The sequence below is a fragment of the Artemia sp. Qi Xiang Cuo genome, chromosome 17, assembly GCF_049724085.1.
Source record: "Artemia sp. Qi Xiang Cuo chromosome 17, ASM4972408v1, whole genome shotgun sequence".
NCBI classification, from domain to species: domain Eukaryota; kingdom Metazoa; phylum Arthropoda; class Branchiopoda; order Anostraca; family Artemiidae; genus Artemia; species Artemia sp. Qi Xiang Cuo.
Window position 1 is genome coordinate 8,055,279 of NC_142810.1, and position 23,518 is coordinate 8,078,796.

Here is a 23,518-nt window from a genome sequence, read left to right on the forward strand (position 1 = left end):
GTATCAGAGTGAATAAATTTTTTCTATCAACATCTTTGTCAGATACATCGGATAAAATTGAGTAAATCTAAGTATCAGATTGAATAAATTCTTTATCAACATCCTTTCTCGGATACGTTGGATAACATTGTCAAAATCTATGTATTGGACTGAATAAATTCTTTATCAACTTCCCTTTGTCTGATACATCAGATAACATTCACAAAATCTGTGTATTAGAATAAATAAATTTCTTATCATCGTCCTTTGTCGATTACGTTGGATAAAATAGTGAATTGAAAAAATTCTTTATTATAATTCTTTATCGATATCATTTGTCAGATACGTCGGATAACCTTGACAAAATCTATGTATTATAATGAATAAATTCTTTATCAACATCATTTGTTGGAAGTGACACTATGAAAAAACTGTTAGTAAGAAAGTAGCAACCTCTGTCTTGAATTCCCTTTTTGCATGGAGAATGCAGAAATCTAATTTGTGGAATAATGAAAAAATTGAACGAACTCTTATTAACATTCATAATCGACTGAATTCGCTTCCTCGACAGACAATACAGCAATTCAACAAAATCTAAGTATCAGAGTGATTAAATTCTATATCAACATCCATTTCTCGGATACATAGGATAAAATTGACAAAATCTAAGTGTTAGAGTGAATAATTTTTTTTTATCAACATCCTTTGTCAGATACATCGGATAAAATTGACAAAATATAAGTGTCAGAATGAATAATTTTTTTATCAACATAATTTGTCAGGTACATCTGATAAAATTGACAAAATCTAAGTATCAGCGTGAATAAATGCTTTATCAACATCCTTTCTCGAATATTTCAGATAAAATTGACAAAATATAAGTATCAGAGTGATTAAATTCTATATCATCATCCTTTTCTCGGGTACATAATATAAAATTTATAAAAATCTAAGTATCAGAGTGAATAAATGCTTTATCAGCATCCTTTCTCGGATATGTTGGATAAAATTGACAATATCTAAATATCAGAGTGATTAAATTCTATATCATCATCCTTTTCTCGGGTACATAGAATAAAATAGATAAAATCTAAGTATCAGAGTGTATAAATGCTTTATCAGCATCCTTTGTCGGATATGTCGGATAAAATTGACTTAATATTGAGCTAGAGTGAATAATTTTTTTTATCAACATCTTTTGCCAGATACATAGGATAAAAATGACAGAATCTAAGTGTCAGAGTGAATCCTTTTTTTCATCAACATCCTTTGTCAGATATATCGGATAAAATTGACAAAATCTAAGTACCAGAGTGAATAAATGCTTTATCAACATCCTTTGTCGGATAAAATTGACAAAATCTAAGTATCAGAGTTATTTAATTCTATATCAACATCCTTTTCTCGGATACATAGGATAAAATTTACGAAATCTAAGTGTTAGAGTGAATAATATTTTTTTTGTCAACATGTTTTGCCAGATACATCGGATAAAATTGACAAAATATAAGTGTCAGAGTGAATAATTTTTTTTATCAACATCCTTTGTCAGATATATCGAATAAAATTGACAAAATCTAAATATCAGAGTGAATAAATGCATTATCAGCATCCTTCATCGGATATGTCAGATAAAATTGACAAAATCTAAGTATCAGAGTGATTAAATTCTATATCAACATCCTTTTCTCGGATACATAAGATAAAATTGACAAAATCTGAGTGTTAGAGTGAATAATTTTTTTTCAACATCCTTTGCCAGATACATAGGATAAAATTGACAAAATCTAAGTGTCAGAGTGAATAAATTTTTTTTCTTATCAACATGCTTTGTCAGACACATCGAATAAAATCGACAAAATCTAAATATCAGAGTGAATAAATACTTTATCAGCAACCTTTATCGGATATTTAGGATAAGATTGACAAAATCTAGGAATTAGAGTGAATAAATTTTTTTTATCAACATCATTTGACAGATACATCGGATAAAATTGACAAAATTTAAGTGTCAGAGTGAATAAATACTTTATAAGCATCCATTGTCGGATATGTCGGATAAAATCGACAAAATCTAAGTATCAGATTGATTAAGTTCTATATCAACATCCTTTTCCCGGGTACATAGGATAAAATTGACAAAATCTAAGTGTCAGAGTGAATAAATGTTTTATCAACATCTTTTGCCAGATGCATTGGATAAAATTGACAAAATCTAAGTGTCAGAGTGAATAAATTCTTTATCAGCAACCTTTATCGGATATGTCGGATAAAATTGACAAAATCTAAGTATCAGAGTGATTAAATTCTCTATCACCATCCTTTTCTCGGATACATAGGATAAAATTGACAAAATCTAAGTGTTAGAGTGAATAAATTTTTTCATCAACATCCTTTGCCAGATACATCGGATAAAATTGACAAAATCTAAGTGTCAGAGTAAATAATTTTTTTTCTTATCAACATCCTTTGTCAGATACATCGAATAAAATTGACAAAATCTAAATATCAGAGTGAATAAATGCTTTGTCAACATCCTTTATTGGATATGTCAGATAAAATTGACAAAACTTAAGTATCAGAGCGATTAAATTCTACATCAACATCCTTTCCCCGGATACATAGGATAAAATTGACAAAATCTAGGAATTAGAGTGAATAAATTTTTTTTATCAACATCATTTGACAGATACATCGGATAAAATTGACAAAATTTAAGTTTCAGAGTGAATAAATGCCTTATCAACAGCCATTGTCAGATATGTTGGATAGAATCGACCAAATCTAAGTATCAGAGTAATTAAATTCTATATCAACATCCCTTTCCCGGGTACATAGGATAAAATTGACAAAATCTTGTGTCAGAGTGAATAAATTTTTTATCAACATCTTTTGTCAGATACATCGAATAAAATTGACAGAATCTAAGTGTCAGAGTGAATAAATTTTTATCAACATCTTTTGCCAGATGCATTGGATAAAATAGACAAAATCTAAGTGTCAGAGTGAATAAATGTTTTATTAACATCCTTTGTCGGACATGTCGGATAAAATTGACAAAATCTAAGTATCAGAGTGATTAAATTCTATATCAACATCCTTTTCTCGGATACATAGAATAAAATTGACAAAATCTAAGTGTCAGAGTGAATAAATTTTTTTATCAGCATCTTTGTCAGATATATCGGATGAAATTGACAAAATCTATGTATCAGAGTGAACAAATTCATTTTCAACGTCTTTATCGGATACATCAGATAACATTCATAAAATCCAAGTTCTATTTATTTTGACTGTATGCATCGTTACGTCGAATTTAGGTTAGACCGATTATAGATAGCAGCACACCCGCTCAGACACACAGTCATAGTGAGAGAGATATGCAAAAAGTTGGGTTAATTTAGGTTCACTTAGAGTGGCGCGCCACTCTAAGTGAACCTAAATTAACCCAACTTTTTGCATATCTCTCACACTATGACTGTGTGTCTCCGATATCCAATAAAGGATGTTTATAAAGCATTTATTCACTCTGATATTTAGATTTTGTCAATTTTATCCTATGTATCCGAGAAAAGGATGTTGATATAGAATTTAATCACTCTGATACTTATATTTCGTCAATTTTATCCGACATATCCGATAAAGGATGTTGTTAAAGCATTTATTCACTCTAATATCTATATTTTGTCGATTTTATTCGATGTATCGGAAAAATGGTGTTGATAAAAACAAATGTATTCTCTCTGACACTTATATTTTGTCAATTTTATCCGATGTATCTGGCAAAGGATGTTGATAAAAAAAATATTTATTCACTCTAACACTTATATTTTGTCAATTTTATCCTATGTATCCGAAAAAAGGATGTTGATATAGAATTTAATCACTCTGATACTTAGATTTTGTCAATTTTTTTCCGACATATCCGATAAAGGATGTTGTTAAAGCATTTATTCACTCTGATATTTATATTTTGTCAATTTTATTCAATGTATCTGACAAATGGTGTTGATATAAAATATTTATTCACTCTGACACTTATATTTTGTCAATTCTCTCCGATGTATCATGCAAAAGATGTTGGTAAAAAAAAATATTTATTCACTCTAGCACTTAGATGTCGTCAATTTTATCCTATGTATCCGAGAAAAGGATTTTGATATAGAATTAAATCACTCTGATACTTAGATTTTGTCTGTTTTATCCGACAAAGGATGTTGATAAAGCATTTATTCACTCTGGTACTTAGATTTCGTCAATTTTATCCGGTGTATCTGACAAAGGATGTTGATAAAAAATTATTCACTCTTATACTTAGATTTTGTCATTTTTATCCTATGTACCTGGCAAAAGATGTTGATAAAAAAAGCTATTCGATCTGACACTTAAATTTTTTCAATTTGATCCTGTTTATTTAATAAAGAGATATTGATACTGAATTCAATCACTAATACTTCGGTTCTATAAATTTTATCTGATATATTAAGCATCGAATACAGTTAAAGTATATTTTCATTATGATATTTAGATTTTGTCAAATTTTTTTCAATGTATCTGACAAATGGTGTTGATAAAAAAATGTATTCTCTCTAACACTTATATTTTGTCAATTTTATCCGATGTATCTGGTAAAGGATGCTGATAAAAAAAATATTTATTCACTCTAACACTTATATTTTGTCAATTTTATCCAATGTATCCGAGAAAGGGATGTTGATATAGAATTTAATCACTCTGATACTTAGATTTTGTCAATTTTTTCCGACATATCCGATAAAGGATGTTGTTAAAGCATTTATTCACTCTGATATTTCGATTTTGTCAATTTTATTCGATGTATCTGACAAATGATGGTGATATAAAAAAATTATTCACTCTGACACTTATATTTTGTCAATTTTATCCGATGTCTTATGCAAAAGATGTTGGTAAAAAAAATATTTGTTCACTCTAGCACTTAGATGTCGTCAATTTTATCCTATGTATCCGAGAACAGGATGTTGATATAGAATTAAATCACTCTGATACTTAGATTTTGTCAGTTTTATCCAACAAAGGATGTTGATAAAGCATTTATTCACTCTGGTACTTAGATTTCGTCAATTTTATCCGGTGTATCTGACAAAGGATGTTGATAAAAATTATTCACTCTTATACTTAGATTTTGTCATTTTTATCCTATGTACCTGGCAAAAGATGTTGATACAAAAATCTATTCACTCTAACACTTAGATTTTGTCAATTTTATCCGATGGATCTGACAAAAGATGTTGATAAAAAAAATGTATTCACTCTGACACTTAGATTTTGTAATTTTTATCCTATGTATCTGGAAAAAAATGTTGATAAAAAAATTTATTCACTCTAACACTTAAATTTTGTCGATTTTATCCGACATATCCGACAAAGGATGCTGATAAAGCATTTATTCACTCTGATACTTTGATTTTATCAATTTTATCCTATTTACCCGAGAAAAGGATGATGATATAGAATTTAATCACTCTGATATTTAGATTTTGTCAATTTTATCCTATATATCCGAGAAAGGATTTTGATAAGGCATTTATTCACTCTGATACTTAGATTTTATCAATTTTATATTATGTACCCGAGAAAAGGATGATGATATAGAATTTAATCACTCTGATACTTAGATTTTGTCAATTTTATCTGATATATCCGAGAAAGGATGTTGATAAAGCATTTACTCACTCTGATACTTAGATTTTGTCAATTTTATCCGATGTTTCTAAAAAAGATGTGGATAAAAAAAATTATTCACTCTAACGCACAGATTTTGTCAATTTTATCCTATGTATCCGAGACATGGATGTTGATATAGAATTTAATCACTCTGATACTTAGATTTTGTGAAATTGCTGTATTGTCTGTCCAGGAAGTGAATTCAATCGATAAAGAATGTTAATAAGGAATCTGTTCAGTTTTTTTCATAATTTCCTGAATTAAATTTCTGAATTGTGTATCCAAGAGGTGAATTCAAGAAAGAGTTTGTTAATTACTTACTTACAATTTTTTCATAATGACATGGAAGATTATAAGGAATTTATTCGTTCTAATAGATAGATTTTGTCAATGTTATCTGACGTATCTGACAAATGATATCGATAAAGAATTTTAATAAAGAATTTGTTCAATTCGATACTTAAATTATGTCAGTTTTATCAAACGTATCTGTCAAAAGACATTGATAAAGAATTTATTCGCTCTGATACTTAGATTTTGTCAATTTTATCAAGCACATCTGACAAAGCATGTTGATAAAGAATTTATTCAATCTGATACTTAGATTTTGTGAATATTATCTGATGTATCCGACAAAGAAGTTGATATAGAATTTATTCACTATGATACTTAGATATGGTCAGTTTTATCAAACCTATCTGTGAAAAAGACATTGATAAAGAATTTAAATACTCTGATACTTAGATTTTCTCAATTTTATCACACGTAACTGACAAAGGAGGATGATAAGGAATTTTTTTATTCTAATACACAGATTTTGTGAATGTTATCTGATGTATCATACAAAGGGAAGTAGATAAGGAATTTATTCACTCTAATACATAGATTTTGACAATGTTATCAAAGGTATCCGAGAAAGGATGTTGATAAAGAATTTATTCAATCTGATACTTAGATTTACTCAATTTTATCCGATGTATCTGACAAAATTGTTGATAGAAAAAATTTATTCACTCTGATACTTAGATTTTGTCAATGTTATCCGATGTGTCTGACAATAGATGTATGCAAATTCCTTTTCTTACATCTCCGATGTTTAATAAACATTCTAAACGTTTGATATGCTAGCATACTCAAAAATAATGAACACATAACAATGTAATGCATAGTATATTTTTAATGAGATAATGCCATGTAGAATATTAATACAAAAATATATTATGATACATTATTAATATCAGTGATCAACTTTGGACATTTTGAATCTGTTCCATAAAATAGTTCACCATGTTCTCTCTTGATATTGTAGCTATTGTCTTCTCTTAACTCGTAATCCGTAGAATAATCATTATTCCATTTTGAGTCATACATAATTTTTACTGGTGTGTCACCGAAAAGTTCAATATGCGTTTCGTCTTTGGTATTATTTGGTTGATTGATCAATGGTAGTAACGTTTGCTGGCACTTTGTTGTTCATCGATTCATCTTTATATTCCTTAGTAATATTTTCTTCCAATGCCCTTTTTATTTGTCCGGCAATTTCACTGTCTATTACAACATTATTTTTACACAGGTTACAGTTCCGACACGTTTACGAGATATGTCTTATTACATTATTACAAGGGTAAGTTATTCTTCTTTTTATCTCCCTCCGAATGTTAATACCCGTAATTTGACGACAGGAAGTGTTAGTTGGTAGTGTGTTATAAGCAATCCAGACAAGGATTTTCCATCTATTATTCAAACTTATTTTTACGTTGGCATTCTCTTTGAGTATAATTATCTCCGGAGATCTCAATCTCGCATATCCAGCAACATAAGAGTTGAATTTTTTCAGTACTCCAAAGAAATTTAATTCCTTACTGTCATGACAATGCACGCATACGTTTCCGATAGTGCTGCTACTTTTACTTATTTCATAGTTTAAATACTTCTCCTTGTATGCATTCATTGCTACAATAATACTATCATGTGAACACAATTTCTTAAAATTCTCCATCTTCACTTTTTTAAAGATATGACTTATGTGTTTATCCTTCCACTGCGTAAACAATACCGATTTAACAAATGCAATAAACTAGGTAGTGTCAATAACCCGCCATTGAGTACCAGTGGGGAAGCTGTATCATCTTTTTGAGCAAGCATAGAGTACAATTGTTAGAGCCATAAGTATATTTCATGTCATTTTAAGATACGTAAAAAAAGTAAAAAAAAAAATTTAGTCCAATAAAAAAAGTGCTACTACAAACAATATTTTTGTAATAGTAAAAGTCACGACTAACATTTCTATATCATTCTCATTTTGAATTAGGAAAATATTAAATGTGATTTTTTTTATGTTTTAAGAATGTTAAATGTCATTCTAAGAGATGTAAAAAAGTAGAAAAAATACATCATGTTAAAAAAAAAATAAAAAAAAACTAAAAAAAATGGGGGGAGTTGGGGGGGCAAAAATTTGGGGGGAGGGGTCCCTTGGAGGTTGGAGATAAATGACATTTGGAAGTTGAGGTCCCTGGTGGTTTGGGTTATTGGTGCTTATGATCCTTGACGGTTCATAGTCATATACACATCACTATTTGATTTGTAAGGATTTCTAAGGGTAGTTCTGAATTTTTATATTTAAATTCTTATCTTGATATCGACATCAGTATTAGTATCCACTTTTTAGTATAGTATGACGTCTGGCTGTATTTTACATAGATACCACTTTTTCAACTGCAATTGTGTAATATACAGAAGGCATCGGTGAAGTAGAGCCATGTCAAGTCACAGGGGCATTTTTTCATCGTTAACCATTTCCATAGATTTATACTATTCCAAATGTAAAATAAATAAGCTATGAGTTAACAACCCTTTCGGGCTTACCTTAACTGCTAATCACTTTAACCCTTTTTTACCACCTTCATACCATCCGATCGCTAATTAGGATCATTCACACCCCTATTATTCAATCAAAATTTAATATCGTTCCTACAGTCCAATTCGCAAATGCTACCCCCTTTTTCGGAAACAGAGTTATTTTTTGGTAAATGATTTAACAGCATATAGCATCAATTCTAGACATGATGCAAAGGTACCTTCAGCCTAGAAGTTATTAGTGTCTGACAATTTTTGAGTCAGAAACACGCACGGCTTGGATGTATCTTTAGTAAAAAGCATTATTTATACGAAGAACATGATTTTCTTACCCTATGACTGAAACCAGTATTTTTACAGAAGGCGCAATAAACCTTTTGAATACGTAATGTGACGATCAAAAGTTTTGGCTTAGAAACCAGTGTCTAAACCCGTCTGGTAATGCATATACCGTCTGTAGTACTAGATAACATACTGTCTTTTTACCAAGGACATTAAATTTGTCTTTGTATTCCATAAACATTAAATCTGTCTTTGTATTCGTGCCTCAGGCGTAGGATTCGTATCTATTATATCGATCACCCGTCTGATTGCATTACACAATCTCGTCCCTAGTTCCAAATATAACGTGTTTGTTCGCTTTATTCTACATCTCTATTAGTATCAACTTTTTAGTATACTAAAATGTTATAGCATATTTTATAGTGACAACACTGTACAACTCCAATTCGCAAATGCTATACCCTTTTTTACAAATAGAGTTATTTTTTTGGGTAAATGATTTAACACCATATGCCAATCAATTTAAGACATTACGGAGGGTGCCTTCAGTCTAGAAGTTATTACTTTTTGACAATTTTTAAGTCAGAAACATGTGCGGCTTGGCTTTGTCTTTAGTATAAAACATTATTTATACGAAAACATGATTTTCTTACCCGTGTGACTGAAACCAGTATTTTCTACAGAAGGCGCAATAAACCTTTTGAATACGTAATGTGACGATCAAAAGTTTTGGCTTAGAAACCTGATGGTAACTCATGTATCGTTCGTAGTAGAAAATCACTCCTTTTATTTGAATCCAATTACTAATCAAGTTATCGTATATGGAGTAGCCTCCGCTCTCTCTGATTGGCCCCAAAAATGGGTGTTGCCTCATTTTCCAGTCTGTTTGCATTGCACAATCTCGTCCCAAGTTCCAAATATAACATGTTTGATCGCTTTATAGCTCTATAATATAGAGTGCTTGGTAGCTTTTTGCAATCTCGTCCCTAATCTCGTCCTGTGGTAATTGATAAGATACTATTTACATGAATAATTAAGACAAAATTTGCATATTAATTTTCTTTTTTTTCGTTTAATGGCTTTCTCGAAATTTTGATCTGACGTAAATTATGAATTAACTAACGTAACGAACTTTTATAATTGTATATTAGGGGGTTCTCCCCCTAGTCAATTCCCCGCTCTTTACGATAAAGCTCGAATTTTGTTCCAATTTTTTAAGAATGACCACTTAATCACAAAGGCTATTAATAAGCATAAATAGCTCTTATAAAAGTACAAAAAAAAAACTTTAGCGTAACGAGCGAGGTAATGACTAGGGGGGGGGCGAACCCAGTCATATACGTAATAATTTCTTTTCGTTATAAGTTTTGATGTTGCTCCTTACTTTCAGTTGATTTGTTTTTATTTAGTTTCTGCTCGTTCCCCCGGGGACTGTGGACCTTGCCCCGACCTTCCCTCAGGGACTGTGGGGGATTAAGTCATCCTTAAAGACATAGATATTTTATTTTTCGACCATGCTGAAGAAAATGGCTATCTCAAAATTTTGATCGGGTGATTTTGGGAAAGAATGAGCGTGGAAGGGGGTCTAGTTGCCCTTCATGTTTTTGGTCACTTAAAAAGGGCACTAGAGCTTTTAATTTATGTTCAAATGAGCCCTCCAAAAATATTCTAGGACCACTGGATTGATACAATCACCCCTGGAAAAAAAGCATCCGTGATCTTGCTTCTGGCAAAATATACAAAAGTCCACAAGTTTGCATATAGGAGCTTGAAACTTCTACAGTAGGGTTCTCTGATACGTTGAATCTGATGGTGTAATTTTCATTTTAAGTTCTATTACTTTTAGGAGTTGTTTCCTCCTCCTTGTATGATTTTTTATCCAAGATTTTCGTTAAGATTTCATTATTAGGCAATATTTCAAAAATCAAGCAAATTTTCTTCCACTTCTTTGATCTATTTTGAAATTTAAAGAGCCCTTCAGTGGCATCGGAACGAAAACTAATAATAAAGGTAAAGAGTATAGCATTGGAGAGTACAGTTCCTACTAGTGGTGTTGATCTCCGCCCGTCAGCCCTTTGACCCAGGGGGCAAACCACCCCCACCTCCTGGATAATACCTTGCCTGTGTCATCTTACTTTTAATAAGTAACATTAAACCTAATTAATTGTATATATTTAGAATCAATATAACAAGCTGATTCTTGATGTAATAATTGTTTTAAAATTTTCTTTCCTTAGACTTTTGGTTACTATTGTGGTTCAGCTCTATTGGTTTATTTTTGTGGCGTACTTCGGAAAACAAATCATTTTACTGCTTATCTGTGGAGAGAAAAATTGCCCAGTCTTTTTAAAATCGGTTTAACTAGGCTGAGAAACGAATCTAAATACACAAAACATTCTAATTCAGGAAAATACATATATATCTGCACCTGACCAGTTCTTTAGTGGGAAACAATAAAACAGTAAAAAGGATGATTTTTTTTTATTACTGTATTGTTTACAAGTAAAATTCGTTTCCCTGTGGTATGATCGCAATATCTTTCTTTATGTGTAACAGTTGCAACATATATGGTACTGGGAGCACGGGCTTCGCCCGGGACACGGCACGGTACTCTTGCATTATCTGGGCCTTTTGGGTTATCTGCTATGGAGTAGGCAATGATCAAACCCGTTTTTGACGTGTTAACCACTATAGAGTAGGCAATGATAGCGTGGTTTCTATTTCGTATACGATATTAAACTGTGGTTTTTGGGGTTTATGGGGGGGGGGAAGGTACCTAGGTTAGGCTAGGTTACATATTTAATATATGCTATGCTTTACCCCCACCCCTAATGTGCAAATATATAGCCCAAATTTGTTTCTGAACTATTATATATTCATCCTATTTTATTTTATTTCATTAGCATTAACCAAACTTGACTTTTTAGAAAGGCCCACATAATGCAAGAGTACCCCTGGCAATCAGCACCCGACAGGCTTGTATATATTTGAAATTCTAATTATGCAATAGTATATTCATTGCGTTATTCCTTAGTTTTCAGTCATGAGGTGTAAAATCATTAATTTCAATTGAATTAAGAAGTTCTGGCGTGGATTCAATTTCTTCTTCCTATCAATGCATCAAAGCATCATTTGTTTTACTGGATTTGTTTTCTCTTAGTACTCCTTGTGATTCCCAATGTTGCTTCCGGTCAAACCGCAGATTTCATTTTCGAGTCGATATGATCATCCCATTTGCATAAATTCCATCCGTATATTTCTCTGGTCATTATTTTGATTTGGGATTCGTTGTGATACTCGTTGTCGCATGTCTTATAGCTATATATATCGTTACGCTGAACTTTCGTCCATCCTTACCTTAGTCATTTTTCCATGCCTTTTATCATAGCTGTTTGATTTAATTCAAAATCAAGTTTAATTTTGCATTACGCCATAGATACCAAAAAGACCACTCCTTGGGGAGGGATGATGTGATTTGTTATCAGCACTTGAAAAGGTACTGATAAATTTTTTTCCAAAATTGAGGCTCTAAACCAATTTTTTCGACTCGCGACCTATCTATGTCGCTTTTTCAGACAAAATAAAAAAACAAGGTGTCCAATTTTCAAAAAAATTGAGCCGTTTTCTAGAAAAAATTATACATTAACAAATCTGGGGCTATCAAATCGTCCTTTTGGATGGTTCGTACTAGTTAAAATAGCCTGTCAATGGTTTCATACACTTCTGAGACATTAAAAAGTTTTCTGGCATCGTTTTGTGTTTTAAATTAATTAAGAAATGTTTAATCATCAACTGTTCTCCTAATCGCATCGGCTTATCGAAAGAGGCATTCGGAAACATCTGAAATCTTCAAAGTTTATAGCAATAAATTGAAAATTTACTCTTATTTGATGGTGTTTGAATGCTATTGTCAAAATTATTAGTACATAAATATTTTGCACAATAACAAATAACTAGATATAATTTTTAAACTAATTTGCAAAATAAATGGAAAAAATTATTAACAATAAACCGTTTGTAGATTTTCATTGGATAAAAAGTAATAATTTGTGCTAATATCTGTTGATTAAGTAAACAGAAAATGCACATGCTAATAATTTTTGAAATGCTGAATTGATTGAAGATTGACACCCTGGTCTTCATGAATCAGCGTAACCGTAGCAATGATGCATTATGCCATAATTGGCTAATTCTCCTCGCACTGGCGTAATTCAATGGGGACTGGCGGGAAAATTTTGAGTCTTCTCCAGTTTTGCCGAAGGTGGTACAATTGTACCATTTTGGTACATTTCACCTCTACTGGTACAATTTAATAAAATTCCACAAAATATGGTACATTTTACAAAATTATGGTACAATGTGATACAGTTCAGTATTTTTGTACCTATGTTTGTATTCTTTCATCTACAAATATTTTATTTCGCCCTGATCTGTTCAGCAAAGTCAAGATAAGAGACAGACAAGTAGTCACCTATTTTCCTTTTTACGTAAACAGACAGTCCACTTCTGACGTCCAAAGGTCCACAAAAACATATTTCTGTGTATCAAGTCCACTGTATAAAGATAATATAACAGTAAGCTTAAGACTGATGATTTTCAGCGCTTCATTCTCGGTGCGTACAAACAGCTACTCCCACTTACTCTTTCATTAGCGGGTTAGTATGTATTTGTCACTCACTGAAAAATGGTTCGAAATTGGATTATTCGTAACTGCAAAAGCAGAAAGAAACTTGGCGAGCCGGCGATGTGACTTGCAACTGTCCCATCTCACAGGTATGACTTAATTTATACACAAATTATGACTTAATCTATTATTTATATACAGTGGACTTAACTGATTGGCCTATGTAGGAATTCTAAAAAGCTCTTTGTATCTAATAATAGCTCTTTATATATATATATATATATATATATATATATATATATATATATATATATATATATATATATATATATATATATATATATATATATATATATATATATATATATATATATATATATATATATATATATATATATATATATATATATATATATATATATATATATATATATATATATATATATATATATATATATATATATATATATATATATATATATATATATATATATATATATATATATATATATATATATATATATATATATATATATATATATATATATATATACTTACCTTGGTAATATTATTAGTAGAGATGGTTGGAGCAGTGAAGATGTTAAAAGTAGAATAGCCAAGGCTCAGCGTGTTTTTTCACAGTTGAAAAAAGTTTGTAAGAATAGGAAGATAAGTCTGCAAACCAAGATTAGAATATTAGAAGCTACAGTGATACAGTTATGTCAAAAGTAGAATAGCCAAGGCTCAGGGTGCTTTTTCACAGTTAAAAAAAGTTTGTAAGAATAGAAGATAAGTCTGCAAACCAAGATTAGAATATTAGAAGCTACAGTGATGACAGTGGTCAAATATGGCTCTGAAGTATGGGCGCTCCGAAAAGCGGATGAAGATTTGCTAGATGTTTTCCAGAGAAATTGCTTAAGGATTGTTCTGGGTACCCGGCTGACTGACCGTATTTTAAACAATAGGGTATACGAAAAATGTTTTTCAATACCGCTCTCTACGGCTTTAGTGAAAGAAAGGTTCAGGTGGCTAGGAAGGATGACAGATTGCAGAAGATTGTTCTTTTCGGCCAACCGTCTAGGGCTATACGGAAAGCAGGTCGTCCTCGTATGGGGTGGGACGACGTCATAAAGAAAGATTTAAAGGAAGTGGATACTTCATGGGCGGGCGTAAAAAGGGAGGCTTTGAATAGATTGGGATGGAGGAGGAGCGTGCGTAGATGTCTTGGCCTCAGGCGGCTAGGTCCTGAGGTGAGTTGTTAGTAGTGGTAGTAGTAGAAGTATACATATATATATATATATATATATATATATATATATATAATATATATATATATATATATATATATATATATATATATATATATATATATATATATATATATATATATATATATATATATATATATATATATATATATATATATATCAGCGCGTGCAAACAGGGGCACTCGCGATTGAGCCATCGTTCCATTGCAGGAGGGAGGAAGGTAGAAGCACCCGTGTCCAGGATTAATGTTCAGAAAATGCACAGAGGAGCTTATTTGTTTTCCGGGGGAAGGGGGGGGGCAAAAACAAATTAGTAAGCCACAGCAAAAATTTGTCGTAATCTTTTTTGTTGGAGATTTTCGTAATCTTTTCATAAAATTCGTCGTAACCTTTTTTATGTTAGTGTCGGACGAATTTTTTTTAAGGGGGGGGGGGGGTTCAAACCTTGTACACCACCCCCCTCATTAATTAATGTATATCCTACAAATAAGCATATTCCTAACCAAGATTCCCAAACGTTATCTTTTTTGCTCCTTTTCAAATCCTTCCATTTCAATAAAAATCGTGTGAAAATAGTGTAGTATTAAAATAGTATGACGAAGACACAATTTTAAGTTGTGTCATTTTCTTGTGTTCTTTTTCTGTATGGTTAGCCAACCACATATTTGTTGCCAAAACATACGATTTTTTCAAGAATTGTTCGTTTTTTAAGTTATTAGCAGTCCAAACTTTTCATTACCCGACAAGACACAAAATTAGTTCTTTGTAGTTCATCCTTCCCTTCCTCCCCATGTTCCTCCACCCCTTGTTGCTCACTCAATATTCTATTGAAAGTTTTTTTAAATCTTGGAACCCTAATATTAGATTAAGCTTGTATTAAGCTTCTGTTCGATCAGAACATTCTTTTAAAAACAGCCGAGCAAACAGTTTATGGAAATTCACTGTTGAGCCGTTTTCCACTGCTACAAAGTGTTATTTCTATTAGAAGCGTTGAAGAGACAACCCAAATGCAAATATTAAGTCTCAAACCACAAAACGTGTTCGACCATAAATATTAATATATGTCATAGATACTGCTTTAGAGACAAAATATGTATATTTTCAGTAGATTGTGAAATAAAGTTGTATTCATTTGGGGTTTCTTTGACACATCATAGTAATTTAATTCAGATACCCTGTTAGATAACTTATTAGATAGTTCCCATTTATATATATATATATATATATATATATATATATATATATATATATATATATATATATACATAAACGAGCAATAATTGTATATTTATTTATTTATGCATGTGTGTGTTTCTTATCAAAAACGGCTCCATATTTTTTCGGGAAAATTGCCATCCTGGTATATTCTGGCCTAAAAAATTCATTTAAAGCCTTAATTTAGGAAGAAAAACCCATTTATGTGAGTGACGTTATTTTTATATACATCAATATTGTAATGACCTTTTTACACTTGTCACACTTATGTGGGAAAATTGAAGATTTTTGTGTATGGAGTAGTACACTAAATTGCTTAAAGAGCAAAAAACTGGTAATTGCCAAAATATTTGTATATATTTTGACAAGGGATTACGACAATTCTAAAACCTTAAAAAAGAAAACCAAAAGTTTGATGAAATATCTCATTCCACCCCCCTCCCTCCACCAGTTCAGAATCGCTAAAGTTAGTGCGTAAACTGCAAAAATATTTCTGTTGTCCGAGCAATAATTTTGATGTTTTAATTGAAACTAGTATAATACCTGACAATTTTGAAATTAGTTCGTTTTTTGTTTGACAAAAACAACTCAATACGTGAATAAGGCCTATAGGTTTGAACGTAACCAACTATATAATGCCTTTAGGAAGACCCAAAAAACGAAAATTTGCATTTAATACAAATGATTATTTTTTGGAATCATATAAACTATCAAAAGTGAAGAAACCAGAGAACAGCCAGAAGAAATTAAATTCACAATGAGTGAAAATCAACCTGGACCGTCAAATGAGACAAGACCAATACGGGCAGCTAAAGTGAAGGGCATTGCTAAATTGTCTGAAGTAATCAAAATCCAAAATCAAGAAGAAAGACAAATGTGGTTAGAAGACAAGCGACATCGAGAATCTGAGCGAGTCAAAAATAAAAATGAAGAGCAAAGACACAAACGGTTAGAAAAAATTCAACCAAAAGTTTGAAGCTTGGTAAAAATCGTTGTTAGAAATCAGACTTACTGTGATAATCAAATCCTTTTGAATAGACCTCAGTAAGAAAAGACACTAAATTGCGTAAAGAGCCAAAAAATGATAATTGCAAAAATATTTGTATATATTTTAACAAGGGATTAAAACCATTCCAAAATCTTACATTTGAACAAGGGATTACAACAATTAAAAATCCTTAAAAAGAAAACCAAAAATTTGGAGCTTAGTAAACAATCGGTGCTAGAAATTGTACTTGCTTAAATAATCAAATATTTTTGAAAATAAACATTATTTCCAAATTTTTCGGTCCACTGTGTCTCTTGCTATATTCGGCCCCCCCCAAAAAAAAATAAGTTGATTCCATCAGTATTGCAATATCGGTGTGACATCTGTCACACTTATAAGGAAAAATTTATGATTTTCAGGCATGGAGAAGCCTTCTTTAAATTTCGTGTCGTATCCGAATTGTGTTAATTTTGTTGCCTTTTTATTTGAAGCTGCGCGACCTTTACCGCCTTTTTTTAAGGTGCAAACAACTGTTCAGACGGAAAAAAAGAAAGGTTTCTTTGCATTGAATTGTGACAGGCGACAAAAATGGGTCTTTTATGATAGTCAAAAACATCAGTTAGCGCACAGATACCCTGGCCACACCTCTTCCAACGCTGTCATTCATGATGTCATCGACATCATAATCAATATCATCAGTAGCTCGGCGTAGTGCATTATGAGCAAATGATTACAAATGAAATGATCACGGGGGATGTTTACCGACAACAATTGACGTGTTTAAGCCCATCAGCAGAAGTTTTATCAAGATGATGAAGAAAGAGTAAGTAGAGGACTTCCAAAGAAAGAATCAAAAAGTTAATGTGCTAATTGAGGGGTTGACTACTCTAAGTTGAAATTCACAAGTTCTTGTGTTTCAGTTTTTTTTGAAAATTAAACGGGACTCAACAGAATATAATATTTTAAGCTTAAGGCTAGTATATAAAATCGTAAGAAAAACAAATATGTTAATTCCGGAATTACGAGTAAAGTTGTCCGGTTTAAGTTTAAAAAGCTTAGTAATAGAAATTACATTACTAAAACATTACTAAAATAATAATTTGGGGCGGAAGAGGGGGATTTTGCCAGAATTCCCGTATCAAATTCTTCTCATGTCTTGCTTTCGCTTTGCCGACACAATTTCGCGCGTGGAGATTTTAATGGTAAATGTCCGGCGCAAAATTTTCACCAGGATTGAATTATCAAGAGGATATGTCCATGGGTTGAATTGATTTTCCGTGGAGGTAGATCCAGATTTCCTAGCATTGTTTAAAAACGATCAGAAATTAAATAAAAAAAACAAGTTTTTCAACTTAAAGTAAGGAGCAACATTAAATATTAAAACGAACAGAAATGATTACGTATATCAGGGTAATTGCCCCCTCCCCAATCCCTCGTTCTTTACGCTAAAGTTTGAATTTTGTCCCAATTATTTAAGAACGACTCCTGAAACACAAGGTTTGTTTAGTTAGAATAATAAAAGCCTTTTCAAATGTACTTAAAAACTTTAGCGTGAAGAGCGAGGTGTCGAGGAGGAGGAAACCTCCCTCATATACGTAATAATTTCTGTTTGCGTTAAGTTTTAATGTTATTCCTTACTTTCGGTTGAAAAAATTTGTTTTTTCTATTTATTTAATCCTTAAAAGCATCTAGACAAATATAAAATATAAAATACAAAGATATAAGGACGAATTTTAAGAATTAATAATTAATTATTTTTCAGATTTAGTAATAAACTGAAAGCGCTGTCACAATTTCTTTTGTTTCCTATATTGTTTTTAAGAATTTGTCCGAAGTAGCCATCTCATCTTCTCCAGTAATCATAGGGTTTGTTATTTGATTAATCTAGATGTCCTTCTTTATTATTTCCCACCATTTAGATTCATTGTTGAATATATCAAAAAAATTTGTTAAATCATCGATAAAAGAAAGACTGAATTTGTGTCGTAACAAAAGAAAGAAAAAAGAGAGAGAAAAAAAAACGAGCCGAAATTAATAATATGAGCCCCAGTAGAATGAGTCCTTCGTCTGGTCTCACTCCTCTTTGTGAATGTCTGCCAAATTAGACTAGATCAATCTTCTAGGGTAATTCGATTCCAGATAAAAACATTTCTTCCACTTATCCTTTCCATTGCTACTATTAAAGGTACAACTGCTATCCATGTTTTACTAGGTTGAACCACATTTTGCCACTGCAAAAAGTTTTACTATTGCTTTACTGACAGCATGCTAGAGAAATATTAAACATTCGTTTTTGAAATAAACGGGAAAGAATTCAGCGTTAACTCAAAAGTGGAGAGTTTAGAAGGCGAGAGTTTAGAAGGGTGGTCCTACTCATTTACAGGTTAATTTCTCTTCGAATCGAGCTTTTTGATAAAAATATTTAAAAAATTGTTTCGTTCTGTTTCATTTTGCTTCAATGGTACATTGTTTTTTGAATATATATATATATATATATATATATATATATATATATATATATATATATATATATATATATATATATATATATATATATATATATATATATATATATATATATATATATATATATATATATATATATATATATATATATATCTATCTCTACCGTAATAATTAGGTCTCTATATACGTACTTAGGAAATGAAACTTTTGACGTCAAAATTGGTTTTTCCAATATATTTTGTCTCTAAAAATAACTTATTTGTATTTGTACTTAGTTCTAGCTAGAAAATCCGAAGGAATATTTTTTTTTTTTGGCTTTTTTTGCTCTCCCGTAACAAAAATATTTTCTAACAGAACACATTATGAATTAGCCATCAGAGATTTCCTTTTTAGAAATGATTTTCGCACGACAATATTATCGTTGTTTTGCGGGAAAAAATGCCATATATTATCATTTTGCTTTGGTACGATCTCCACGTTTGTTACTTTAAGAAGGCACAACATCTTCATACTTTCATCTAAATGGGCTATTTTTTGGTAATCTACAACGAGTGGTTTGATACGGTTGTTTTGGTAAATAAAACCTTCGTTGTAGGAAAAACAGGAAATTTCGTATTTTTGTTGCCATTCTCTTACGTTTGGAATGTCACTGTACAATGTTCGCCAAATGACCAAATTTCACTGAAATTTCAATAAAAACTACAATTTTGCCCAAATTTTTTATAGTACAAATAGAAGGTGCTGTAGATGAATATTGCAGCCTAAACTTCGTTTTTTAAAGCGTTTTCTTCTACTGATAAAAGTTGCACCTTACTGCTTGTTATAGCTAACTGTATGATCCAGGATTCTCTTAAGTGTGAGAAATTTTTCCACTCCTAATATCACTCAGAATTCGTTAAAATATGGATTTGATATTCGCATAAAAAATACCCCGATGATACCCCTGAAAAAGTGCATCCCTTAAAAAAGATTTAAGGATTTCTTGGAATATCAGAAAAGAAGCTTTTTCCGGGGAGTTCTTGGAACAAATCTGTTTTTATAAGGGACACCTTCCTTATAACCTCCTCTTCTATGCAAGTAAGCATAAGTTTGGAATCTTATTTGTTACACTTTAAATAATTCTGCAAAAAGGGAAAATCTGTCATCCCGTAGCACCCAGATTGCAGACTTTGTCTACAAATGTATCTCAGAATAAAGGAGTGCTAGCAGAAGACTCTCTAGTTCCAAAAATTGGAAGATTTGAGCCTAAAATGCACTTTTACAGGCTTCTGGCGCACTCACCGATAAATCGATCTGCTGACCATCCTCCCCAATAACGTACGCAAACTATATACCACTATGCATAGGCTTATGAAGCTTCAAGCGGATTGAAACTTTAAATTAGTTGTCTGTATTAACAGTTTATTTGCATGTGCTGCAAACCTTTTTAGTAGCAAATGCACCACCGCACTGCACTGTGACTGGTTTCTGTGACGGGGACGCTGAATATATAGGCTAGTGTTCCGATCATTTTCAATCTATTGGTTATCTCTGAATTTTACTAGATGATACTCGTATTTTGGCCATCTTCTGGCAAAAACTGTCTTTTTATGCCGCAAAATGGCAGAAAACTCTACTTCACTTAGGCAAGCTAAATTAGGCAAACTTCCAATTTTACGTTTAAATTTGCTCTCCATCTATATTCTAGGACTAGAGGTTTGATACAACCACACCTAAAGGAAATAATATTATTAATAAAAAATAAAACAAATGAGGGTGCATCAAGATTTGGGTGACAGCTAGTAGTGACATAAAATTGTGCCGACATTGTGTTAGGGTATCAACATTTCTAGAAAGGAAAATAGTTTCAATACTGATTCTAAGAGGCACGTCACAAAAGAGCTTTTACCGGTGCCTCAGATTTTTTAAAAGTAAAATTTAATAGTTTGGCTTTTATTTGAGTTTTCTATCCAAGTATAGTCAACCGTATTTAAAGCCAAATACGAAATTAGAAGAAGAAGAGCATCTCTTATGGTAAAAACTGAATCTTTTTGACAAGGTTGAATTGTTTTGCTTTTCAGATGACAGCTAAACTGTAAAGTCAATGGCAAAAAGCTGATGCCTATTCAAGAATAATATAACACTTGGAGAGGTTTGCTAAACTTGAAAATGAAGTTTTCACAAATGTGGACCGAAGGGAGCAGAGTTCACACTTTGCGACATTAAGATATCTCCGTCTGGCGACATATCATATTTGAAAAATCATCCCTAGGGAACACCCTGTAGCAATTTCAAAGAGATTCTAGCACAAACTAAGAAAAAGAATAAATAGTGCAAGACACAACCAGTTGGGCAGGCAAAGAGGAGGAGGAGGAAAAGGCAAGAATCTTGAAATTCATCAAGAAGAAAAGCTCAAATAGAATACTGCTTACAATACTCAGAAAACTCTAAAAGGAAAAACAACATCAATTCTGCATTAGCGGGTTTGATAGCTGCTGATATGCAGCCTCCATCTGTTGTTGAAAACTCCGTGTTTCAGAAGCTGTCAGTCCGGTTTGATCCAAGGTATTCTTTCTTGAACCGAAATAAGATTACTTTGTCCTTGTTACCCACTGTATGTGAGCAACAGAAGGCTCTTTTGATGAAACAGTCGAATGCAGTTGACATAGTGGGGTAACGACAGACATGTGACTTCTAGAGATGGTGAAGGATATATAACAATCATAGTGCATTACAATGGCTAAAATTTCATTTTAAATGGGAGAGTACTTTATACATAAACGAATATGATAGCCACACTTTTTTCATATCTGCTCCATTTGAAAAGAGGTTGCATAACAATGGAGAATTTAAAGCAAAAGTCTCAGTTGTAGTGACTGGAAATGGCGCAAAAATAGTGCCTGCAGTGAAAGATGCTGGCCTTCTTCAAGTAGTATGCCTGGCACAGACTCTTAATCAATTTGTCGCGGAAGCAAATGAAATTAATAATCAAACTGAACGCATTTATTTTCTCCAAAATAGCGGATTTAAAATGCTGTAGAAGAATTACTTCCATGACCGACAAGTTTAGACAAATCAAATCCCATTTTTGTTATTGAAACCAACCAAAAAATCTAAAAATTGATGTTCCGATATCCTGGAATACTGAAGCAATGCTCCCTCAGCAATGCTGAGAAGTCTGCATGGACTAAAAGAGCAAGCACGTCTCCTCTACACTCGCAATGCTACTTCAGAAGGATATGCTTTTTACCAAAAATGAGTTGAACATGATACACGCAGTGTGTAACATACTAGTGCAAAATGAAAAATACTACCGCTGCTAAAAATTGATAGGGGTTTTAGAATGATCCTGAAATCCCTTGAAAATGACGCCGGATCGAAATAGAAATCACAATGGTAAGATATTTCTTTGAGGAGAATTACTGTCTTTGTATATACAGTCTGCCTCGTTATGTTCGTGTTACTGAGGTTTATGCTGATGTGCGTTTGCCAACGTTTAACCAGCTATAAATGTCTACGAGGTTTTTATGGCGTTAGCGTGCATTGGCACCAGGAAATGAGGTGGTTCTGGTGAGCTGGTTTTATGCACCTGTTTTAAACCTTTCTTTATCATTAAGTAAGAAAATGTTGACTGTGTTCATTTTAATCCTTGACTGATTAAGGAATTAAAAAAAAAATGGAATTAAAAAAAAAAAGCTATATTAGCAACTTGGGTTACGAAGAATACACGTTATCTTCGCCTTTTTTTTTAGCTTAATTTAGTTAATGTTCTTTATTTTATTATTAATGTAGCACCATTTAATAATTTATACCTTAGTATTTTAAATTTTTCATTAATATAACTAATTTAAATTAATAGTGCAAAAAAAAAAGAAAAAAAAATTACAAAAAAGAAAAAAATGTATCTATTATGATTTATATAATGGTATCAAAATTCTGTTTTTATAGTTTACGTTACTATTGAGCCGGGTCACTCCTTACTTACAGTTCGTTACCACGAACTGTTTGATTAATTTGAAGTTCTTCATCATATTTGGAAAAGTACTGGTCAGCCAGGCCAAGCTGGATTGACAGGAAGGGAATCAGAAGTAAAGATTTCTTGGCTACATGGTGGAGGGGGTAGGATTCCTATTTAAGTGTTTCTAAGATGTTTTA

At 31.8% G+C, this 23,518-nt stretch overlaps 1 protein-coding gene across 1 annotated transcript in view; it reads right to left on the bottom strand.

Moving 5' to 3' along the window:
* Positions 1–18,585: 18,585 nt before the first annotated feature.
* LOC148941858 (uncharacterized) overlaps positions 18,586–23,518 on the bottom strand; it is a 13,503-nt gene continuing 8,570 nt past the window's right edge. Inside the window, exon 3 of the mRNA XM_089103159.1 lies at positions 18,586–18,606. Within this exon, the coding sequence (XP_088959285.1) occupies positions 18,586–18,606 (21 nt within the window). The remainder of the gene's footprint in view (positions 18,607–23,518) is intronic.